Source organism: Telmatherina bonti, assembly GCF_933228915.1.
Source record: "Telmatherina bonti genome assembly, chromosome: 4".
In the NCBI taxonomy this organism is placed as follows: Eukaryota; Metazoa; Chordata; class Actinopteri; order Atheriniformes; family Telmatherinidae; genus Telmatherina; species Telmatherina bonti.
This window is the reverse complement of record NC_136622.1, coordinates 25,136,029-25,160,987: the sequence shown is the minus strand read 5'-3', so window position 1 is coordinate 25,160,987 and position 24,959 is coordinate 25,136,029. Positions and strand designations below refer to the sequence as shown.

General features: G+C 40.3%; 2 protein-coding genes across 3 annotated transcripts; both read right to left on the bottom strand.

Moving 5' to 3' along the window:
* Positions 1-152: 152 nt before the first annotated feature.
* ncoa6 (nuclear receptor coactivator 6) lies at positions 153-13,726 on the bottom strand. Of its 2 annotated transcripts, XM_079239544.1 has the most exons (17): positions 13,635-13,726; positions 12,537-12,874; positions 11,866-12,021; positions 11,637-11,759; positions 11,331-11,453; positions 10,392-11,216; positions 10,187-10,318; positions 7,036-8,323; positions 6,807-6,925; positions 6,235-6,668; positions 5,906-6,130; positions 2,735-5,768; positions 2,350-2,397; positions 2,195-2,225; positions 1,714-1,755; positions 1,334-1,467; positions 153-509 (listed from the first exon to the last, which is right to left on the bottom strand). In XM_079239544.1, the coding sequence occupies exons 2-17, from the start codon at positions 12,832-12,834 to the stop codon at positions 463-465; spliced, it is 7,059 nt and encodes a 2,352-aa protein (XP_079095670.1). In that variant the 5' UTR covers positions 12,835-12,874; positions 13,635-13,726; the 3' UTR covers positions 153-462. The 2 variants fall into 2 exon arrangements, with proteins under 2 accessions (XP_079095670.1, XP_079095671.1); XM_079239545.1 differs by lacking the exon at positions 1,714-1,755.
* A 2,257-nt stretch (positions 13,727-15,983) lies between these two features.
* ggt7 (gamma-glutamyltransferase 7) lies at positions 15,984-23,697 on the bottom strand (the record flags this gene model as incomplete). Its single annotated transcript, XM_079238636.1, has 15 exons — positions 15,984-16,989; positions 18,119-18,218; positions 18,345-18,482; positions 18,575-18,689; positions 18,793-18,945; positions 19,059-19,147; positions 20,242-20,369; positions 20,835-20,922; positions 21,401-21,594; positions 21,758-21,831; positions 22,297-22,364; positions 22,473-22,590; positions 22,713-22,864; positions 23,070-23,296; positions 23,481-23,697. 15 exons carry the CDS (start codon positions 23,695-23,697, stop codon positions 16,817-16,819), a joined length of 2,034 nt encoding a protein of 677 aa, XP_079094762.1. The 3' UTR covers positions 15,984-16,816.
* Positions 23,698-24,959: the final 1,262 nt, after the last annotated feature.

Sequence of the window (24,959 nt, the reverse complement as noted above, 5' to 3'; positions counted from 1 at the left end):
TTAATAGAGCACAGATATATTTTTTTTTTAAATTTAGATATGTATAAAAGCAAGGGTTAATAGCTTTGGTAACAACCCATCTTAGCTGATTTTTTTAAAATGACAAGGCTTACAAAAGAATCAACAATTTCACAGAACAAAAACTGTAGAAAAATTTAATTCCATTTTACAGTATAATTATACAGTCATGATGAGCTTCATAATAAGTCTTCACAGGATTATTCCAGCATTTAATATAAAAGCACATTCACACAAACTGTATGCACACATTCTAACTACAATCTGAAATATCAGCACAGACAGAACAGTAGCTTCATTCCTTTTAAAACAATCTGTACATGGTTTCTTCATCTAATGAAAATTCAATATTTGGCCAAGAGAAGCCTATATCAATTCATTTACAGTGGGGAAACAAAAAAAATTTACAGTATGGTTCACAGGTAATCAAAACTACACTTGTGCCTATTTAGACTTCCTTCTTTTGGCTTGGGTGGGACTTGCTCCAGTTTCTGTAAAAGATTATAAAAGTCACTCAGATGTAAGAAAGACTGAAAAATTATACAAACTGCAGAAACACCACACTTAGAAGCTGTCCATTTAGCATTAGCAATTATACTTAATGTAAGACAAAATTTTATTTACAGGCTGAACTGAAGATGAAAAAAAATCAGAGTACTTTGCTGCTGCTCTTGCTTTTATTACAGCTCTAATTTATTCAAGAACAAACTTTACTAGAGCAAAAACATATTTATTATTATGAATTAAAATGAAAATTTTCTTGCAAGAAATTTAATTGACAACTAGTCAAGCATTCATATTTTCAAGCATTAGCTTACTTTGTGCTCTTGAGCCAACCACTAACAGTTTAGCCAATCTGTAGATTTCTTTTTTGCAAACTTCCCATATTGCATTTACATCAGGTGTTAAACAAAGCAAACTGGAAACAAAGACTTCATTCAATTATCTTAGGAGTTTTAAACCCCCTTTAATCTTTCTGCCCTTAGCTCACTTGTTGTGGTCATGTTTTCTGCCAATCAACCAGGTGCAACAGCTCTTCAACCTTTGCATGTACTGTAGACTCATTTGTACAAAAAAGGATTTGGTAGTTGTTTTTTTTTCTCTTATACATGTGAAAGGAAAAGAAAATGTAAAAGGAACTTTTTTCTTCTTCTTCTTTAAAGGCATGTTTTAAAATGGCACAATGTTAAGCTATGGGGAAAAAAAGGCTGTTCAGTCTATTTTCCTAAACAAAAAGCTGAATGAACAATCTCAAAATGTGTCAGTACAGAACACACTTTTCCAATAATCATTCTTTTAAAGTCACTTGAATTACCTTTTACAGCAGTACTGGTTGTAGGCCTGGCTGATCTCTTCCTGACGCCACTGTCAGCTACTGGCTCCTCCTCCACCTCTTTCTCAGCTCTGGAGCTGCGTCTGCTTGGCCCCTTGGGCTTCTCCACTGCAGCGCTGGGAGAACCAGAAAAAAAGAACAACAAGCGACAAGGAAGGAGGGACAAGACATGCACACGTTACTACACAAGCAAGGGTGTTAATTAACTCTGCTCTACTCACTGAAAGACAAAATACCAATCAGAACTCTGCTGTTTTTCCTCGTCTACCACAGATACTGTCCGTCTTCATCCCAACAGCATCCACTATGTCGACATGATCACTGCTTGTGTCTTTTCAGCACAAACATGTTAAAATACATACCTTGGGACTAAGTTGATGGGCGTCTTTCTTTTCTTTGCCCATCTGTGATAGAAGTGGAAAAACAGCGGTAAACTATAAACTGTGCTGAACAAACATAGCTTTACCCCCACCATATTATTACAATCCCCAGGGAAAGTGGTACAGATATGAAGAACAGCAAGAGGTTATGTTTTGTTGGTAAATCCACTTATTTGGGTTTTTGAGATTTTTTTCATTAACAATTTTAGACATGCAGTTGTGTGTTCATATAACATGCTAATCATACATACCAAGTGCTGAAGCCTCCATTCACCATGAACCCCCATGGCCCACCAAATGCGTAAATGTCTAAGCATTTCTTCTTCGAAATCATGAGTATTAGGATCGGATAAGCCTTTTAAAGATCAGCTGTAAGGAACCACTCTAAAACACTACCTCCCTTCAATCAAATGGCTAATTAGTACAGCAACAACAAAATCTTAAAAAGTGGTAGAAATCTTACCCTTGCTCAGAACCAGATGAGACCTCTTCACCTGAACACACATAAAAAGAACAATTTCTGTCAACCAGATACAAGAGGAATTCCATCGAAATGCTTCTTTATGTAAGAGAGGACATTTTTTTTAAACAATTCTAGAAAAGTATAAGGCCACTTACCAGTTTTTTCAACAACGGCTTCCCGTGACGCTTCTTGTTGAACAGTTGCTGAAGAAAGATGACAAATACAAACTAAGGGTAGTTCTAAACCTCAAAAATAAAACATGCATCCCTGACTGTTAAGTTTAAAACCCATGTGGACTGGCTTTGAAAATATATGTCTAGCATAAATGTTGTTTTTCTACAGAGTGCTTTCCTTCACTGATATAATATCAACTTATATAACAAGTGGCATCAGACATGTAAAAATTTACCAAGCTTGCAGCCGTGACACAAATTCATGTTACATTTGGTGCTTAGGAAATTGACCTTATAAAAGGACAATGACCCATATATATATATATATATATAGCCACTGATGCAGTTACAATTTATGATTGTTTACCTGGAGCAGTCTGTGTGGATTCAGCTGGTGATGCTGCTGACAGCAAGGCAGGCTCTGCAGCTGAAGTGTCAGATTGACCTGGTGGAACTATGCCAGTGTTAGCAACTGAAGATGGTGCGCTGTGGGAAACTTCAACAGGTCCGGGTGCAGCAACAATTGGAACAATAGATGGAACAGGACTTTGTACAGGAAGGACTGAAGAGAGCAGAGTTGTGGAGGAGACCCCAGTGGTAGTATTAACAGTTACAACATGGGCTTGAGTATTTACAGCTTGTGTTGGGCTCGAGTTTGAAGCTGGTAAAACCACTGGAGCTTGACCAACAATCTGAGTAAGACCAGTAACTTGACTAGGAGCTGGAGAGGGAACTACAGACAGCGTGATGTTTGAACCAAGAGCAGTTGTATGAGGAGCATGGGCTTCAGTCTGAATGGTCGGAGCAGCTGGAGCAATGAAGACCTGTGGTGGAACAACCCCAGCGTGCCCTTGTGGAGGCCTTTCAACAATGCTTTGGTGACAGTCACCTGTGCCAGTAACAGATACTGTAGATGGTGCAGGCTTAGTTTTTACTTGAGTAGTGGGAGATGGAGAAACTGGGCTCTTTCGGATGGTGTTAATAGTAGCAGGACTAGAACAGGGAGGTGGAGAGGCCAGAGGTGGCTGAAAGGGAGATGATGTTGAAGGGCTTGGATGGGAAGATGGCTGCTGAAGTGGGACAGCAGATTTCTGAGAGGAATTTGTGTCACTTACAGTTTCTGTTTTGATGCTTCCTGGGTTTATTTGCTGAGGAGTCAAGATGGTACCGACAGGAGTTGATGAGGCCATACTAGCAGTTATCTGTATCTGTCCAACGGCACCTCTAGTCGGCTGTGCACTGCTCATATTGGTTCCTGTGGCCTGTGTAAAGCTTGGGGCAGCAGAAAGCTGAAAGTTTGCAGCAGACACCTGGATAGGCCCCACCATGGTGACGGACTGAGATACCACTGATGTATTGGGTGCCACAGACGTACCTGGTACCTGGAAAACTGGGTTGATAAATACAGGGGCGGTGGTGATAAACTGAGATCGGGGGCCAGGACTCTGTTGCCGGATGTCCTGAGGTCTAGCATTCTTGTTAGGAATAGCCACCATTGTGGAGACCATAGATGTGGGTGGCTGTGAAGTGGGGGCAGAAGTGATGGGGTTTGAGGTGACAAACACTGTGATCTGGTTGGGGGAAATGGCGGTTGAAGATGCAGGGATCTGAATGACTGAGTGTACACTTGTGACAGGTTTAGGGCTAGGGCTTGCCTTAACAACTGAGGTGGCTGGATTAACAGCAGGACTGGAACTTGAAATGGCAGTAATAGCTGAGGAAGAACTATTTTGACTGGAAGTGACTGTATTGGAGCTTACAGCTGAAGGAGCATTAGTGTTCGCACTGACTGAGCTGGAAAGCGTTGAAGTTAAATTTATATTTGGACTGGGATTAACACTGCTACAGGTGGGGTTTTGGTTAAGATTAACAGTAGTATTAGAGTTAACATTATTGGAAGGGTGTGAGCTGGAAAGTGAAATAGACTGTGAGGTGGGACTGCTAGCAGGTATTGGGGCAGCAGGTTTGAGTTTAGCTTCTGTTTCAGTTACTGTAGTAGTAGTAGTAGTGACACCAGACATTGACCTATCTGTAGACTGGGAATTACTGTGAAGTGATCTGTCTGGATCTAAAGCAGACTTTGGACTGTCTTTCCCCATTACAACAGTATTACTCTGTGGGGGCCGAAGTGGCATGTTTGAAACAGCTGTGTTATCCAGTAATTGATTGAGGGAGGTTGGGGCTGCTCTGAGAGCTGGCGAGACCTCTGCATCTTGCACAGATACTGGGTGTGTTGGTTGCCTATCAACTGTGCTGCCCTGTGTTTCCAACTCAGATTTAGGGTGCTGAGGTGCAGGCAGACGAGGACTTGCCATTCGGGGGGCTGTTAACTCCCTCAAAGGCTGTCCCTGTGGGTGAGATTGAGGAATTTGTCGCTGCTCTGCAGTAACAATCCCCTGATTTTCCCTGAGTCCATCAGCAGAGTTACCATGAATCCCATGGAGGGAACCCTGGGTCTGTTGAGTCTCTGTGCTTCCACTCACTTGTGAAGGCAGAGATACTGGACTCGGAGGTACTGATGAAGGACTTAACATCATTGTTTGTCCTTGGGGGTTTACCAACTGCTGCTGGTGGGGAGGGCAGGTAATAGTCATTTTTGCCCCTTTTTGTCTTCCTGGACTTGGAGTGGCTGACTTGCGACTAGATGCTGGACTTGACCTTCGACTATTGCTAGGGCTTGCCCTCTTACTCTGCCCTGCAGGCTGTTTGTCCTGTTTAGCACCTGAAGCCCCAACACCAACACCAGAAGAGAAAGGCTGCTGACCATTGTTAGTGTTATTTCCACCTGTATTCCCATTGTTATTGTTGCCTGTTAAAGTAAGGCTAGGAGGGGCCTGTCCGATGGCTTTCAGAGTTGTTGGATTCAGACCTTGCTGATCAAATCCCCTGTTAAGGTTTGGCTGTCTTGGAGGCAGAGGAATGTTAATTTTCGGAGGAAACAACCCTGCAATAGAGGCATTTAGTCTCTCAGGTGAAAGATTAATTTCTGAGGGCTCAGTACTGGGTGGACGGTTAGTTGGGGTGAGGGGATGGTGATATGGCCTGGGGCTGGCTCTATTGGGGGTTTTAGGCCTCGAGCTCTGTGAAGTTGTAGGGACATTAGGAAAATGGAGACCGGACATGTGGCCGGCTTGTTGAGGCTGAGGGGGTAACTGCTGCTGGGGGCTGGCTCCAGGGTGTTGGGGCATTTGTGCTGGAGATGGGCCTTGTTTCATCATGTTAGCATTGGAAGCTTGACTGGTCACAATCTGTTGGGTTCCATTTCCAGGCGACACTCCAGTTTCTGTACTACCAGGCCTTTCTTGCTTTGAGTGAGCACCTGCAGGGGCCTCTTCAGTTCCAGCTCCTTGGGGACCCTGCCCTACATCAGGATGAGACATTCTCCGTGCAGCCCCTGCAAGCTAGTAAAGGCAGAGAAAAAAAAAAGTGTAAAATTTTATCCCAAGAAAATAAATGACAGTGGCTTCATAAGTTTAAATTTGAGCACAGAATGTTAATCTCAGCACTTTTCAAATATATCTCAATGTTTTGCTCTCACCTGTGGGTTCACCATCAGAGGCATCCCTCTGGTTTTGTCAGGTGATGGTGGAACACCTCCATGTCCTTGAAGGCTGATCATTACAGGCATATTACTTTGCTGAGAGACAGGATGTCTTTGAACCTCTGTTGGATTGCTTATACTACGAGGAGGAAGCTGCCCTGGTGGAATGGGCATGCGATTCTTTGTCTGCTCCTGCTGCATCTTAAGCATCATCATCATCTGCTGTTGTTGTTGCAAGAATTTAAAGTGGAGACCAGAAGTAAGTATGAATAGAAGACATGTTTCCCAATACCAAATGCTGTTGTTAATGTACATATTGACAGTACCTGTTGTTGCAGGTGTGGCTGCTGAGATTGTTGTTGCTGCTGCAGCTGGTGAGGGTGCATCTGGGGTTGGCCTTGACTTGAAGAAGGTGGTGCTGTCATACCCTGCTGCCCCTGAGTATTCTGGAGACCCTGCATCTGCATCATCTGTTGCTGCTGCTGTATTTGTTGTTGTTGTAACTGTTGCTGCTGTTGTTGCATTTGTTGTTGTTGTTGTTGTTGTTGCATTTGATGTTGCATTTGCTGCTGATGCTGCATTTGTTGTTGCTGCATTTGCTGCTGTTGCATGTGCTGCATTTGTTGTTGTTGCTGTTGTTGTTGTTGTTGTTGCTGCTGCTGCTGCTGCTGTTGCTGTTGTTGTTGTTGTTGTTGCTGCTGCATAAATTGCATGGGTACCTGCTGAAGTACTCTCTGCTCTCCAGGCTGACCAGGAAACCCTAGGCAATAGCACAAAAGGGTCCATATGTGTTTAAAACACATACACACACAAAAACACAAAAAAGCATACATGTAATGAATAGATCACTTGAATTTTCATGTTCCATATGATGAGTTTAAAGATAAAGATAATTTACCTGCAGGCCTGTTAGCAAAATCAGGGAGTTTCTGGCCTGTGCTGTCCAATCCCAAACCTTGCTCTCCACCTATATTTGGCAATTCAGAATCCTCCATGCCAGCAGCCGCATCAAGACCACTAAGAAAAGAGGATAAGTTTATTTATAACTAGAGAAATTATCAAAAGGCATTGACGCTGAATCATTGACCACAACTAAAACAATACTATAAACAAACACAAATTGTTACCCTAGTCCCTCTACTTGCTGTTGTCCATCACCCTCTTTGGGTTTCTTCTTCCGTGCTGGTTTCTTTTTTTTAGGCTTGGCCGGATTTCCTCCACCTGCACCCTGTTTTCCTCCTGGTCCAAACTGACTAGCTGAAATATCACTTTGTAGAAGATTAACCAACAGTGGGCTTGTCAGTGTAACATCTTTACTAGCGGGAAAGCCACCTGTCTGTACACAGGGTCCTCCAATTGGCATCTGACCAGGAAACTGAGAGTTAAAGTTCATGCCATGGTTTGCAAAGTGTCCATTTCCAATTTGCATGTGCTGAGGGCCTCCCATCATGCCTTGCTGCTGCTGTGCCTGCATATCAGGGACCATTTGCTGGACTCCCATGTCTCCTGTCCCACTGTTTGAATCTCCTATGGCATGTTGGTGCTGCTGAGCTGCCTGCTGCTGCTGCTGTTGTAACATGGCTTGTTGTTGTTTCTGCTGTTGCTGCTGCAACTGTTGCTGCTGTAGCTGTTGATGGATGAGAGGATGTCCAGCAGGAAGTCTCATCTGCTGCCCATGCATACCCATGGCTTGATTAGGATTACCAGTAACTGGAACCTGCTGGGGCTGCTGTTGGTTCATCTGTTGGTGTTGCTGCTGCTGTTGTTGTTGTTGTAGCTGCTGTTGCTGCAACTGATGCTGTTGCTGTAACTGCTGTTGCTGAAGTTGAGCCATTTGTTGTTGCTGTTGTGGAGTCATCTGCTGTGGACCAACCGGGCCTTGGAACTGAGCCAGATTCCCTGGGACATTTGGTGAAGGACCACGCATCATCTGAGCGGGCATAACCCCTGCTGGAATCTTGCCTCCAAATGGCTGCTTGTTTCCCTGCATCTGGTTGGCAACCATTTGTTCCATCATTGAGCTTTGTTGCTGTTGCTGCTGCAGGAGCATGGCCTGGTGCCCTTGGCCTCCAACCATCTGACCCTGCCCATGCATCACCCCCTGGCCTTGCTGTGGCATCATCTGCTTAGGCGGGGTCATCCCTCCTCTCTGCCCTTGATTGATGGGCCTTGAAAGGACAGTCTGACCTCCACCCTGGCCTTGAACCATCTGGCTGGGGGAGGAGGACACAGGCTGGGCCTGATGCTGGAGGCCCATCATCTGGGTCTGGAGGCCAGGCTGCTGCTGGCCCATACTAGGTCCAGCTGTTGTACCAGGAGGTGGACCTGCCATGCTACTTTGCACACCCATAACATTGGGCTGGGCATGTGGTGGTCCCTGCATTGAGTTTGGTGTTGGGGCTGATGGCTGGGCTCCTAATGTAAAATAGAAAAGGGAAGATTAAGAAAATACTTGGAAGTCCTTTTTTTTTTTTATTATTATTACAGACTCACCAATAAAAGCAATTAGATTTGGTTTTAAAGTGGAAAATAAAACACCCACAATGGAAAGATTAAAACGTTTTCACTTTTCAAATTAATGAATTAATGCAATCATGTGAAATGGGTTTTCGCCTTACATTGCATTTGGCATCAAAACTCATGGCTATTACAATAACTCTTTCATTCACAAACCCTTAACTCTTCTGCTAATTCGGGTTTTTCATGTTATATGCACTTATTCCTAATCTTAATAATCAAATTACATATTGCAAGTTGACATGATTTATTTCATATAAATCTAAATGACATATTATATATGTATTACTGTTGCCGTTATCGCTTGTTCCTTAAACCACTGTTGGTATAAAATAGTTGTTATTGTAATAATTATGTTGCCTATTTTAATGGCACTAGAATTTAATGCCTGAGTTACTATATGTGAATAATAAATGTATTTTTTTGTTCTCCATATCATAGATCTTATCTGATTAATATAAATTCAGCCTAAAGTTGCAGCAAAAAATTGTTGTTGCATGTATCAGTGAAGTTATTTTAAGTAATTTGGATGTAGAAATGGGGTGGGATTAAATAAATTCTCTTCTTCCTACTCCATTTCAGGCAAAAGGTTTTTTTTGTTCTCCCCATTTTTGTTACATTGATCATTGTTTGTAAAATGATAAGACTTGTCTCCTTTGTTTTCACTGTAAATACAATGTGAAATAAATAAAAAAAAACAACCGACCAGCCTGGCTATTTCCACTCTCATTGACACATTATGGTTTTGAGATGAAAATGCTCATGGACTCATTCTTTCATTGGATATGATAAACATATAAAAATGTCATTTTAAGTGAAGATTTTGTACTTCAGCAACAATCAACCAACTACTCCAGTCCCAAAGAGGCTATCCAATTTAACGAGTCTGTAATGTTGGTGTGTTGGGTTATGAACTTGGAGTGTTTCAGTTTGCTCAGCAAATGCAAACTAAATGTGTCAGAGATAGAGCAGGCAACATCATCACGTGAGGAATATCTTAAATATAAATCAATTACAATGAAAAAATGGGTTTAGCAGAGCTTTTTTTTTTTGTTCTTTCAGGACCCTTTTAATGTTCAGGCTAATTTTAAAGGACTGGGACTGCTGATGTAGTGACTGGTGTTACAAATACAAGTAAACACTTCTGTCTGCACATTGTGCTTTGAAGTTCATTTTTTTCCACCTCTTCTCTCGGTCCTTTTTTAAAATTCAAAATAAATAGGAATGGGAATCTAATTCAGATGTCTCACTCAACCAACAAAAACTGTGATATATACCCCTCGCATATAAAATTATTTAATGTTACAAGTTAATGTCTATTTTATCTTATCAAAATCTATGTGCAGTCTTCTTTATTAATGTCATGTCACCCAACTGATTAAAAGAAAGGTGGAACTAGATGATCCAACTGGAATAGTACATCATAAAAGGTTAAACTCTAACCAAATGTCTATGTTGTCTGAAGAAACCACCTGGACCTGTCACTAAAAATACAGACTAATTTCCTGTGTACAGGATTGCCAATTTAAAAGATAATGATGACAGTGTTCTCACTTACTATATGCCTAACAACAAAGTTTTGTGTCCATCTATAAATTTATACCCTAAGACATTAGAAGAAAAAAAAAAAAAAACACTTAAAAATTCCAGAATATTCATTAATGGGATCGAAGAAATGTCATGAAAATTGCCTGACACAATTGTGATCAATGTGTTTCTTCCAAGACATAGCTTCAAGTACACTCTAGTGTGATATTTTACCTGTGTGACTCATGGCTTGGTTACTCTGTAACTGCTGAGGTGGTCCACCACCGGGAGCTCCTGGAGTGCCAGCACTCACCTGACCCTGGACAAAGTTTTGGGCTTGAAAGCCCATGGGACGCTTTGCCATGCCTGCAATTAGAGGTTACTGATTGTGTTATTTTGGATATTGCTTGATGAGCATTTCAGTCTAACAGTTACTTGCCTGGGTGAACTTGGGTCCCAGGTTGTCCATGCTGGGGCATTCCCATGAATCCCTGTTGCATGTTACTCTGTTGGCTAAGGGCAGCTCTTCCTGGAGAACCAACGCCTTGGGGGAATCCTTGTGGAGTAGTAGGTCTCTGAGCCATCATGGGAGGTGTCCCTGGTGAACCTTGCTGAAATGGAGAAGAGGATGATCCAGGGGACTTGGCAGTGAGGTTGCCCGGTGGTCCAGAAGATGGTGGTAAGGGTGGTGGGGGTCTTGGTGGTCCTGTAACGCCACCAGGGCCAACCTGTTGACTTTTAGGCTGGGGAGCAGCAAACTGACCCATCCCTGCTTGCTGTTGCTGTTGCAACTGTCCTTGCCCCATAGCACTGAATGCCTGCCCAGTCTGCTGGCTGCCAAATGGATATGGGGGTGGAGGATGATTGGGTGTCTGAACTGTAGCTAGGGAGGGTGGGCGCTGAACCATCTGTGCTTGGAGCGGAGGTTTTCTCCAGGGAGGGCCTCCTTGGGGTGTCTGTGGCTGCAGAACACCAGAGGATACCTGATTCCAGCCAGGAGGCACAGCCATCTGGCCAGAAGTGTTGAATGGAGGCCTAGGTCCAAGTTGAAGCTGAGCTTGCTGCTGGGCCTGTTGCTGTTGGTGATGCTGTTGTTGGAGCTGCTGAAGTGCAGCCTGGTTGAGTGGTCTACCAGCCTGCAGAGCCTGCATATGGTGGGCAGCTTGAGGAGGCATGGGACCTGAGCCGTGAGAAGCAGCCTGTTGTTGTTGAAGCTGCTGCTGTTGCTGAATGGACATCCCTGACATCATTGGATCCATCACATCTATTAGTAAAGAAGTTTTCCATTACTATTGTGTCTAAACTTATATTTTCAAAATCCCAAAACTATTTATTTGAAAACATTTCTGTAAAAGTTAAATAAACAATTAATCCTAACCTTGTTGTGAAGATGGTCTCTGAATACGAGGATGGATCTGTCCACTGCTTCCTGGTAAAATAGTCTGACCTACCATGGCAGGCCCAGGAGGAACCATTGACGGATTTGCCATTCTTACCCCTCCTTGTAGAAACAAATACATATCATAAGTGAACAGCAATGTTGATCAAATTACTAATACAAAAAGAATAAAGGAAAATTATAATCAATAGCAGTGAATGCTAACAATACAAAAAAGGAAACATTATATATTTTGGTTTGAATCTGATATCTACTGCTATCCAAAGCAATTGAAGGAACCAATACCTGGACCAGGCTGACCTGGAAACCCACCATCCATTCTCATTGGACCAGGTGCACCAACTGGTCCATTAACTCTAACTTCTTGTCCTCTATTTGGTCCAACAGCCACATTGATGGCTCCTTCCCCTATAGATCAGAAGAAATAAAAATAAGTCAATGTTAGTACAAAATAATTTCTACTAAAATTCTGCTTTGAAGTCCAGCAAATTTAATGTGAAAATGATTTTGTTACCTTCGATCTGCACAGAAAGAATTCCCAGATCTCTAAGCTGCTGCTGATTGTTCTGGGCCAACAGTCTGAGTCTCTCAGCAGCATCCCGAGGAATGTTGAATGTAACTCGTACACTGTTCCAGGGTTCCACACACTGGGGCTGCAGTCTCTCGGAACCTAAAAGGGAGCATATTTAATGCAGAGAGATGACTATCTGCCATTTTATTTATGCTTGGTTTATGCTTAATAAAAAATAAATGAAGGGCTGTGTTTTTCAGATCATTTACAAATAAATTCATGACAAACAGTGACTATAAAAATTAAGTTATTTTAAGCTATAGTAAAATTCTCATCCTGCAAACAGACTCCAGAGGAATGACAGCCTACAGATTAGGAAAGGCAAAACAGACAGGCGAGTGCAACCTTTTAAGCAATTACTATGATAAAAAACATATTGGAAGCATATAGATATTTTTCATATTATCTAATGAATGCAGAAGTATTAGCAGCATTAAGATACTACGTCATATATAACTACACAATAATAATAACAAGGGAAGAATATTTTCATGGATCAATATATAATAACAAATGTGGTCGGAATGCAACTACACTAGGGAGTTTTTTCACCACATAAGCTGAAAAAAAGCAAACTTTTTTTTTTTTTTTTTAGCATAAATATATTAACTAACCCATATCAAGCACATTAGGTATGCCACTGAGGATAGTCTCAAGTTTTTGTGTGAAGTCTTCATCATCTATATTCCCATGGAAAGCAACGAAAACTGTAGAATCTTCCTCCTTCCCATCATTTACTTCAAAACCATCTTGTTCCTTGACTTCATATTCTTTTGTTACACTGTTTCTATGGCAGCTGTCAGCATCCTCTCCTGCGTCCTCTCCAACGCCAGAATCCCCGTCCGATTCATTATCAGGCTCTATATACTCCATCTTCTGGGACATCTCCTGTAGGGTATGTCGGTGTGTCATCCTCCACTCGTTCTAAGAGTGGCGTCCGAACAGTTTTACGCTGAAATCACAAATTATATTAAACAAATTACAACATCATCTCATCATAGCTACAAGGAAACTGCAACTTTAATATCCTGGAGGGTCATGATATAGATATAGAGCAGATGTTGAATAACTATGTAATATATTAAACATAAAATTCAGTGGGAGCGACCAAAACGCAACATATTCTTTATTTATGTTGAGTAAAACTTCTTCAATTACACACAAGATTAGGATAGTGAAATACAGTTAACACATCTGTGTTCAATGGTTCAATACAAGTTTTATGAGAGTGGTAAGATTCTTAAAAAGATTTAGTATGACTTCATGAACGTCAGTCGGACTAGCAAGAGTATAAATCCAGAGTCAAAGACGATGGAGAGCTAGTTTAAAATGATCGGCCCAAGCAGAACCACGGGCCTCCGCGCAGATGTAAGCTAACATACAGCGAACAAAATCTGCAAAGTCAACACTCTTATCCCAGTTTCCTATATTATTGTGCACATTCATTGTCAATGCCCGTGTAAGCAATGACTAAATATGAGATTTCTTCGTTCGTGGCAGCACAGTGAAAGAGGACAAAATAAACGCCAAAGCGGTTCCTGTTGGCTTCTATGAACGCTCCCGTTAGCAAATGTTAGCTTCGTTAGCTAGACAGCACAGAGGGTAATTCATCACGAATGCATTCAGGTACTGTCTTCTAGCTTTGCCAAGCATTCATTTTAACATCTTTCATATTATCAGTAAGCGACGCATGAGAAATTAAAAAGTCTTACCACATGTAATCATCAGAAAATATATTGTACCAGTCGACATCTACTGCTAGACTGGCTAACAAAACATGAACCTCACCAACAGTTCAACAGGGCGAAAAGCAACTTCCGGTGGTGGTTTTCAAAAGAAAACTTATATTTAAAAGGCCAAAGCTCTGCCCCTCAAAAGTAACTCCTTACAAGAATTCATAACTTTAAAACAATGCTTCTTGGCAATAAAACGTAAATAGTTGGAAAATCTATTTTTTTTAACTGTGTTACATTGTAAAGACAATGGTGCATTGTATGATGAGCAGTAGATTTGAGTATGTGGGTGACTTTGATGAAAAACTTGCCAAACCTTGTCTGCCAATGTCTAACAGCTTTTTTTCCCTCTATGGACTCTTGTTTTGAGCTTGTGATACCCCAGCTACTGACAATCAGTTACCTAGGAAGCAGCACATGTGACCTTCATGTGACATATCAGTTGGATTCAAGGTCAGAGGGTCCAGAGGAACACCATGCTGATTACAATAGTAACAGGCGAATGTTGTAGCCTTTAGTGGAGGCACTGTGATAGTACAGGCTGGCATCTCTCTTTCTGGAAAAACAAGGTCTGTCATCATTTTAGGAAAACTCACTGAGGGATATCAAGACAAGATTCTACAAATAGCAACAATCCCATTAACTTCACAGTCTTGGACTGAAATGTGTCTTCAAAGATGACTAAACTCGTCCCCACAGAGCAGGTTTAATCAGAGACTACCTCCAGCATTTTGGAGGGGAGAAGAGGAATGGTTTGCCTGTACTCCCCATTGAACACTTGTGGGATCAGCTTGGGTATGCCGTTTGTGCCAGAGTGGGGATAAAATAATCCTCACTGCACACAACCACATTAGCTCGCTTATGACAAAGACTGCATGAAGAATGGGATTCCAGCCTACAGCAGTGTGTGACCAAGCTGGTGACCAGCATGAGGAGGTGGTGCCAGGCTGTTATACCAGTGTATGGTTCTTCCACTATACCAAACTGATTCACCAATCTTCCATTTGGTTGAACTCTAGACAGCAGTCTTTCCATCTTTTCTGTTTCCAATGTGTGGAAGTACCCTGTAATGGTCTTGATTCTGCAAGGGGGTGTTGTTATCCTGGAGGATAGCATTAGGTCCAGAAACCAGAGATTTGGGATCAATATTTACTCCAGTACAAATTAGGTGCCAGTCATATTCTGTAACTTGTATGCATCTGGCAATACTAAAAGAAAAAGTGAATACTAACAGAATATTACGGGGGATTTCAACAGATTTTAGAGAGGCACGAAACACAAGTTTAGCCGTTTTGCTTCTTCAACAAGTTCATGATCCTTACAAGTTATATTTCATTGTAAAGGTGAATGATCAGGCTGTCCAGCAATGCATATTACAATAGCAATTGGTACAACTAAAGGGGAAAAACAATCAATCAACCAAAAATGTCTGTACTTTTTGTACCAATGTAACACAAACCCAACTTTAAACATGCAGCCAAAAACAACATGTATGAAAAATCAATGAGAAACTGTAATCTTTGAATATGTGAAGGTATTTTATTTTCTTGGTTTGAGTAGTTACGATTTTTTCTGAAAATCAGATATAAATGCACAATGGGATCAAACATCAGGTGCTGTGCAAACATTTCCCTTTAGTACTCTAAAAGAGGACAAGCATCAACAGTCATATTGCACTGGTTCCGAAAAAGGAGACAATAAAGTAACTAAGTTGTTTGATCAGTCAAGATTGGCATTTTTGTGTGAGTGCAAAGTTCTAAACAAGCTGTTTGTTTTTACTTTAAATATTGAACATAAGTTACATAAAAACAAAAAACATAACATTGGTTTCTAAAATGTGTTGACTGAATTTACAATCAACACAAATAATATATGCAGCCAGCATGTTCATATAAAAATAGACATTACCTTCAGTTTGATAGGATCCAGTTATATCCATTCTAACAAGTATAACCTGCTCTAAAAAAAAAGAGATCTCATTCAAAAGCTCAGAACAAAATCATGCAGCAACTTAAATTTCCAAAAATATATTTCTCATCATTTTTAATGTGTATCTAAATATGTTTAAATACACACTAAAATCATGCTTCTGACAAAACTATGCTAAGGTGTGAAGGTCTTTTCACATTTCCATTTGTAATGTTCAGTGTCAATAACATGTAAGTGTAAATGTGGTCCCAACGAGTCACTAATTGACTGCAATATTTAGAGTTTCAGCAGTTTTACCAAACAACATTTAATTACATTTACACATCATGAAAAGAGCAGAGGGGTAAATGTGTTCAGTTTAGGACAGTTGTGTTCATGTAGCATGATGCAAGACTTAATTCCTGGTGTAAATATTTGAACTTATGTGTTTAAAAGCAGTGGTGAATTGAAGTGGAAGTTTAAAAAGTGGTTCAGATACACTGCACACCATGCATGTGTTGTTTATGACTTTCCTGGTCCAAGATCTGTTTTTTTGTTATTTTTATGAACACCTATTCTTGCAAAGAAAACATTTAATCCCAAGCAACTGATCCAATAATTTCTGACTTTACAGTCATTTTACAACTATCATAAATATCCCCCACCTACAAACCGTTGTAATGAGCAGCCATTCATAATAATGCGAAGAGTTTTTCTTCATATCAACCAAATAAAACCCTGCTCAGAGTTCATTTCCCTTTAAAAAGAAAGTGGAATGCGTCACATTAATTTAAGAACATGCCTTATTTTTTCTGTGTCTTACTTGGCTCAATATTAGCAGCAGATTTTGAAGAAATTTATGAACAGACACTTTAAACATTTCATACACTGATTGGAAGGTTTCAGCGAACAAAGGTACGATATGAAGGTACGATATACATGGCATGTAATGTGAAGAAACGTTTAGGTATTTAGTGTAAGGAGATCAATAACCTAAGGCAATCCTCATCAAATTTCAGCTCAAATCTAAGAGAAAGCTTTATATCCGTCTAAAACTTTTTTCTTTTAAGTAGATAGATAGAAGTACTTTATTAATCCCAGCTTGGGAAATTTTGCACTTTGGCTGTTACTGCTTGATGAGTGTATACGCTTGGTGCATTAGTTGATCAATAGCTTCCTTCTTTTTTTCCCTTCTTGACAACTTCTTTGTCTTACCACTCCAGTCTTATGCAAGTATTACAAGGACGGCTGTACTAAGGCATGTTAGACATAGTAAGGGCAGAAGCATCCGCACTACGAGGGTCCTTCACCCCAATGATCAGGTCGTTAGTTCTCCGTGTGCCTTCCACCAATGAAAGAATATCCATCCTCTCAATTTTGTGTCCTTTGGCTTGCAGCAGCACCACGTCGTCCTCTGAAAACTCAGCTATAGAAGAGAGAGAAGAAGACAGAAAAATGTTGCAAGGATAGAAGAATTCCCTGACAATGAAAATATACGGTGAACTGAATAAATTTTTTCAAAAGTTTTTGTCACACATCATTCAAATGCAACACTTGCTTCTAGTTTTCAAAGCAGGTGCAGCCGCCAGAGTATGCTTTTATGAATATTTGTTTATTTCAGATGTAAAATCATTTTGAATAGAGGTTGATTTTGCTCTTTAGAGCTCCACTTCTGTACTACAGATTTTAATCTCCTCGCTGCAGAGTAATACTGTTTCAGTCAAGAGATTTTACTGTGTTATGGTAACCGCACACCTGGCACCTGGGTTTTTGTTTTTTTTGGCATACTGCCTACCTGTTTTGCATTGTATACACAAAGCAATGTGATGGTAGGGTAAGCACAGAGTCAAGGGGCTAATGGATTGGTCTTTATCGGTGAGGTTAAAGGAAACAGGAACTGGGCTTGGTAGTTAGAGCTATGGTAGGAACATTTTGGTTCTGAACTTATTATACATGCCAAAACAAGAACTCCTGAAAACATGTGAAAAGATGTGCAAAATAAATTATTTAATACCGGAGAGACCCAAATCTACATACCTGGCAAAGCAAATTTTTCTGATGTGACAAAACTCTACTTTAGAAATAGCTTTTTAGACATTAAAAATTAAATGTGTCTCTCCATGATGGTGTGGTTATTGCCCCTCAATTTTAACTGCAAACAACACATACTTCACAATAATTTATTAGTGGGAGGAGGTGAGTGCAATATGGTCTTCTGACACCCATTTCCTGGGTGGTACTGGACAAGACATGTCCAAAAGAAAAAAAAAAAAAAAAAAAACACACCAGAAAAGCACTCCGAGAGCACAGACCAATTTCACCCATTTTGGGAAGAATCCTTTTCAATTTCCCTGTGTACACAATTGTTTCCAGATCAAAACTGAATGAAATTTAAGTCAGACCAAGACCCATTCTTTAATCACAAAAATCCTCCCAGATAAACTGGAGCAAAGACATAACTTTGTTGGTAAAGGTAACAAAAAACGGAAAAAAAGAAATCTCTCTTTTAATTTTGGACTAAACTTCATAATAAATCAAAAGTAGGAAGAACTCACAGTCCACCAGAAGAGTGTTGGGCTGCAGCTGTGGGTGAAGTCTCCCATATGCCAAACTGTCGCTCATGTTTTTACGCGAAGACAGAACATTCATCAGAACCTGTGCAGGATCACAGCATGATATATACTTCAACAAAACACCATGAAAAAAAAACATTCAGGAAGACTACAACAAAAACAATTTAACTGTAAGAGAACAAAATGGTAATGTGGGGACTCAAATAACCTGTGTGATGCCACTGAGAGCTCTCTCTCCATTGGAAGATCCAACAGCCACATAAGTGCCACATAACCCCACAGCTGGCCTTACTGCTGTTGGCATAAGGAAGGACATGGGTCTCTTCCCAGGCTGAAGTCCATTATGCTACAGAAAACAAAATTGAGAAGCATGGGAAGGTGCAGAAAATCCATGAAGAAATAATCTAATAACAAATTAAAGATGAAGGTAGTAATTACAGGGTTAGGTGACGAGCTCAGGGTTTTATTTGGCCATGAGAAGTCCAGAATCTGGCTATTCAAAAGAATTCCAGAAGGAGTCACTATCCCACTGCCGAATGGTTTGTTTAGGGAACTAAACCAAACAAAATCATTTAAAATATGTTTAGATTTTCAATTATAACAATAAATATGTTTATATATTTTTGATACACAACTTCATTTAAAATATGAAATACCTCATGACTGACACGATGTGGTCATCTGGACCCATGACTGTGACCTGGGCAGCTGCTGCACCATCTTCCAAGGTAAATGATGTTGTGTAATGGCTGACAGGGAAAGCCTGAGAATCACTGATCATCTGGCGGAGCAGGGACGCCTGAGATTTACTAGGATATGAGAATACCAAGCACCAAAGTTTAATTACCTTATCTTATTAAACCGTAATGGATTTATGCATTAAATATGTAATAATGTTAGTTATTAGAGGAGCGATTTCTACCTTAACATCTTGGCAACAATCTCTGGAACAGAGGAGTCATACATGGGATCTCCAAGCCCACTAGCCAGAGCCAGAGCAATCTTCACCGCCTAGGAGATTATTGAAAATTAACACATGGACACAGACTGCAAAAATAATGGTTTTGTTATTTTAAATGAGGTTATGTAAATTACTTATGAGCAGTCAGTGTCTTTGGTCATAGTGCTTTCAGTTTGGAGAAGCAGAGAGGAGTGGAGCTGAATAAAAGGCTACTCAGAATAGGGACACCAGTAGAGTAAGTGTGTCACCATCTAAAACAACAAACTTCAATGATTTTGTAGCAGTTCACTGAATGCTACACTTTATGAGTTTTACACCACATCACTGTTTCATCCGTTATTTACTTTATCTCGATTTACAGAATATACAGGAGTATCTGCATCATTGCAATAACAGTACCAAATAAATATATACTATTACTGCTCAGTACTGATTGACAATTCTGCAGTTATTATCCTGAAATAAATACAATGAGACAATGAAACGTCTGGAAGAGCAGCTATTGCATATGTGTATAGAATGGCAAGGATTACCAACATCTAGTGGAAAAGATGGAAATTGATTATTACATTATTTTTAAATGCCAAGCAGAGCTGTGAATGGACGATGGCCGTCAGTGGCCAAAGTGAGTGGATCCAGTGGTCTCAGGTGCAGGGATGACTGCTCCACAGATAACCACTTCTAAATTGAGCATGTTTACTCTCTCTTTTAGGTACCTTATAATGCATTTTTTATCACGGTACAGCAGTTTTAAAGCTCAGAGGGTTCTCGCTTCACACAGTTTTTTTTATCCATTCATAGACACAATAGTAAAATTGGTTGCACACATAGAGCAGCTGCCATGTATGCAGACCTATGGCAAGTATATATAAATGGCTCATTTAGAGAGAATAAAAGCATAACAGATACTTTTTTCAGTAATTTACCTGTTTTTGTTACATGCACACATTTGAGTTATGTTGTTTTAAAAGCAGAAAATGTACTCTTTTTGTCCCCGTTCTGCATAGACCTTTCTTTTTGTCATAATTTTGTTCATAATTCCTCAACTTCAATTCTCCAAACGGAAAATGCACTGACTGCTGTAAGTTAGATCGAGTAAATATTCCTTTAAGGCCATACAGTGGCAAAACAGTAGTTATACTACCTCTGCAATCCAGTGGTAGGTGCTGTTCCTGGGCGACTGGCTTGTAATGTTGTAGCCTTCAAGGATATTAAGTGCAGTGATCAAAGCCACACCTGCATGTGGGGCTGGGGCTGCCATCACATGATGTCCTTTAGACACACCAAAAGACTGGTCAAAGACTGAAGAATTATTTGCTTTTTCAGTTCTTTTTATAAAAGGTATTGTTATTATGACATTTTTAAACTATTTTTTCCACCAACAGTACTATGTATTGAAAATTTACAAGTGTAAAATAGAGATATAATATAAAATAAATCAATAAAACATAAATGGTAAGACGAATTTAAGTTTCAGGCAGATCAATAAAACAATGTAAGGAATAATGACATAGGATTTAACATGACATTTATGGCCAATGTAGGCCGTTAAATACGACCAACAGTGATTTTGTGTTACTTTACCACCAATACAATGCCATTAAAGGCTTCTTCCTCTTCTATAAAACAACTATAACAAACATAAATTCTTATCTGTTCTACTTTTCAAACTAAAATGAAAGCACAGAGCAATACTGGAAAAGTGATCCAGCACAGGCCAAGTCATGCTGACCTTACCCTGATAAATGATCTCTGCTGGCTTTTGGATTACTGTGCTGTAGTTTCCAAAGTCATCCTCTGTGAGCACACCACCTCTTGCTTGGACCTATTAATGACAATGGTACAAGAAATGTTAAGGTTGAACTTTTCAGTCAACACTATGTCTGAGCATTTCCATCTTTGAAGTGCAACATGAAACATGACTTGAGCTAAAGGGGTTTTATGTGTACAAACTAATAAACCCAGTCCTAGATGAGTATGGGTGGGGCTAGCTTTGCAGAAAGAAACAGGTTTATCCATTGTTTGTACTTAACGGTATATTATTAGTTATGTACAAACAAAAGCCATCAGTGCTCAAGCTGTTTTGGCACAAAGAACTAACCCAAACAGGAACATATAAGTATTACATTTTTCTTAACAGGAAACAAGCATCAACACATTATTATTATGTCACAATATGACCTTCGGGACTTAATAAATCACAAAATCCTTCAAAACCTGAGTACTTTATGGGTCACAGTGATTCTCAGTGGAGGCCATGCAGAATTCATGAGAACTTATATAACCAGAAGATTCTTCCTTACTGCAGCCGCCATTTCCTGCGCCACATTCCCAGTGTAGAACTCTGAGATCCCTTTATTAGCAACAGCATCCAAAATGGCTGCTAAATCAAGCCGTCGAGTAAACAGTCCAGGAAGGGGAGCCTGGCCATTAGGGAGGAACAAATCCCGAAATGCATCCGACACGTTTTGGTCCTTAACTTTAGAAAGGGCTTCAGCTGTGGAGAGACAAATGAGAGCTAAAAATTTGTAATACTTTAACTCACATTGTTTGTTAGCATGGGGGCTGGGTGATAAAACTATTATTACTGTCTGCAGGAGAAGTGACATTAAAGACAGTCACTTCCCCCAGTAATTTGCAAGATAGTACTCTGTACTTACCAAAGTCATGAGTCACATTAAATCCATTTCTGGCCACATCTGCTGTCATGGTAACCACATTCTTCCATGGCATCCTAATGAAATGAAAGATTATATAAGTCAATCTCAGTTGAAACACGAATCAATGATATTTTACAATTAATTTCATTTAACTGATCAACAAAGAAATTTACAGAGCTGTATAAAATGCCTCTTAACAACTGAAATATGATATGTATGATAATAACCCAGCATTACAGTAATTACACAAGCACAACAAGAAGCATCAGCTCTGCCTGAGACAAAACAGGTAGTAGCGTGTGTGACTGTAAGCGCTCACTTTAAGTCTTATTGAGGATCAAAATGTCAGCTCTTGCTTTTCTAGGGTTACAAAACCTTTAGATAAACTTATATATTCAGCTTTATTTATTTGGTAAACTAAGTTGAGAGGAGTGTGACAGTGAATTTCAGCAACATAAAAGAAGAATGTAAAGGTGAAAAAACTGCTACTATTAATAGCTTATAAATTAAAGAGTGGTATTGAGTGATCATTACAGTACCTGCCGTAGAGCTGGTGTGCCTGATGCATCCCACTGAGCAGGCCTGGAACCCCCACAAGCAAGCCAACCTGAGAAGCAAAACATTAACAATGTGCACATTAAGCATATTACAAAACAATTACACAAACTCACAAGTGAAAGTTTCTCACAGGTAAAAGAAAATGGAAATTCCTTACATTCTGATCGAGATTTGTCAGCAGCATGTCTTCGTGGATGGCTGAAGGTGCAGTCTCTCTGAAGTCAATGACCCTTGTCTCATTCTTTCGGATGTCATGCACCAACATAACACCACCTCTGAACATCAAGAGCACATTTCCGCCTTTTTTTTCTCTCTCTTTTTTTTTTTTTGCACAGTGAAGCAATTCAAAGTATTTAAGTGTTAAACAGGGTTAAATAATGTTAGTTTTCTAACTCACCCTCCGATACCAGAGGTGTGGGGATGGATGATTCCCAAACAGAGGGCTGCAGCAATGGCAGCATCAACACTGGAACCCTGCTTCCCCAAAATGTCGAAGCCAAGAGACGTGCACTGAGCAACATCTGTAACAACTGCTCCTTGGTTGAAGATCTTTAAAGAAAAAACAAAACTGTAAAGCACCAAAAGAAACAACGAAAATAAAAAAAAGAAGCAGCAAATTCAGTATCCTTAATACAGAATGGTTTATTTGAGAAGAACAACCATCTGGACCCACCCAATATTACACATATGAGAGAAACAAACGACTGCAACACGTTTAAGTAATAGTAAGCAAAAGGCACACATCCACCCTTACTTGTGGATCTCCAAAGTAGATCTGCATGATGAGAGCTACAGTAACCCCTGTAGCAAAGGTAAGACAGGCTGTGATAATGACTGTCAGTCCATCTCGTTGACAGGCGCAGTCTCCGTTAAAGGGGTCTGTGCTAGTCTCCCGAAGCGATGCAATGTCATGGCTGGCCAAGTCTGAAGCTGACGAAGGGAGACGCTGGAGGCGAGCTGACTTCAGAAACAGATCTGGATCTGACATGTACGAAGTACAAACCAAAACAGTTTACACAAGTGAGGAAACAAAGTACCAACAATATTTTAGTTCATTTGTTCAGAAAGTCCTTTTATAAATTCTGTATAACTGGAATCTATGCACACAACAGCACAGTGTTTGCAAAAGGATGTTTTTGATTAAAATCTGTAATGGCTGACTGACCTGTATCCTGCTCACTGAGGACATTGTCATCATCCTTGCGAGATTTCAGGGTGTTTTCCCCAGACATCACATCATCTTCTGGCAGCCTGGGGAAGCTGGTGATACTCATGTAGTCCACTGGAGAGTATGCACTCCCCAAAGTTGTCTCTGGATTTGCATCTTTGTCCACTACACCTCCACTCGGGAATCCTGATACAATTTCTGGAGGATTGTTCATGACTACTGTTAATCCTGTAGGCACACAATTATCTAAACCGGTGCGATGTGGTAGGAGTTAGCCCAGAATATGCATATTTCCAAGAATGTGTTTCTGAGAGAGTGAGTCAATTTATAACTAATGTTAACCAGAAAAGGAAAATATATGTACCATCCTTTTATGGACCACCAAGTTTGCTGTTCCGCAGGGATTTGTAGTTTTCATGTCATAAAGGCATCCTTAATATCACTGCAGTGGTTGATTTTTACAAAGACATAATGACAGTCCAAGACATGGATGTGCAGCTCCGATGATGTTGCATATTCTGCCACCTGCGGAAGACAAACAATGCAGATGATCTAGTTTTAGACCAGGAATGTCCGCGGCAGAGCCATTAGCTTATTCTCTTAAAAGGAAGCATAACCCAAATAAAAAATATCGGCATGCCATACAATGACTTCTTGCATCTACCTAAGGGCAACATACATTTTTTTGTTGTTGTTATTTTGTTAATACAAGCAACCACAGCATTGTTACCGGTTAAACCGAAGACGGAGTCAGATACCGAGAAGCTGCTTTGCGTCTTGTTTATTCACGGCTCTGCTACAAGCTAACGAATCTCTGTTAATTTAGACTTCCAACAAATTAAAGCTGCGATAATGTTACTTACCGTGCAGGTGAAATACATGTAGCCAAATAAAAATGGTATGCTTGGCGGTGTTATCTGTTTGTTTCTGTTCTTTTTAATGGAGCAGGCGATGAGGAGGGACGGATCTTACTGTCATTAGGGCTAATGAATCACGCACAGCCGCAGAGCACGGAAGCTAGCTGCATCTCGCCAACCGGTAGGACGAGTTACTAGTCAGACACATAGCAGACATTTAAACTCAGTTTTTAGTACAGATTTGTCTGTGACCCCTCAGGAAGGTTGTCTGTTATGTATGCCATAGAAATATCGTTCAATCACAATTTACAAGACAATCTCTAAGAACCATTATAAAACTTACTTCAGGAAAATCTGTGGGGCCTTGAAGGTTCACTAAATTTAGTAAAGACTGGTTTCGGGTCATCCCCCCCCACTCTCTAATTATTATCTGAATGGCCGGTAAGGAAACGCCCGCACAGACTCAAGTTGCTCTCCTCTAGTCCCTGGGAGAACAAGATGGTGTAGATAAACAGGTCATAGCAGGTGCACTGAAACCTGTTTAAGTTAAAACCCTCTGTCCCTCCCCAAAAGTCTTATTGTTTTCTCTTTCAGTCCTCAAAAAGCTGGGGGAAGATTA

Bases quoted from the DNA above. Each gene is read 5' to 3' on its own strand.
- ncoa6 (XM_079239544.1), bottom strand. From the start codon at position 12,834: ATGACACACCGACATACCCTACAGGAGATGTCCCAGAAGATGGAGTAT. The intron at 11,217-11,330 runs GTTAGGATTAAT...CTTTACTAATAG, and splicing joins GAGACCATCTTCACAACAAG to ATGTGATGGATCCAATGATG. The intron at 5,769-5,905 runs GTGAGAGCAAAA...TGCCTTTACTAG, and splicing joins CTCTGATGGTGAACCCACAG to CTTGCAGGGGCTGCACGGAG.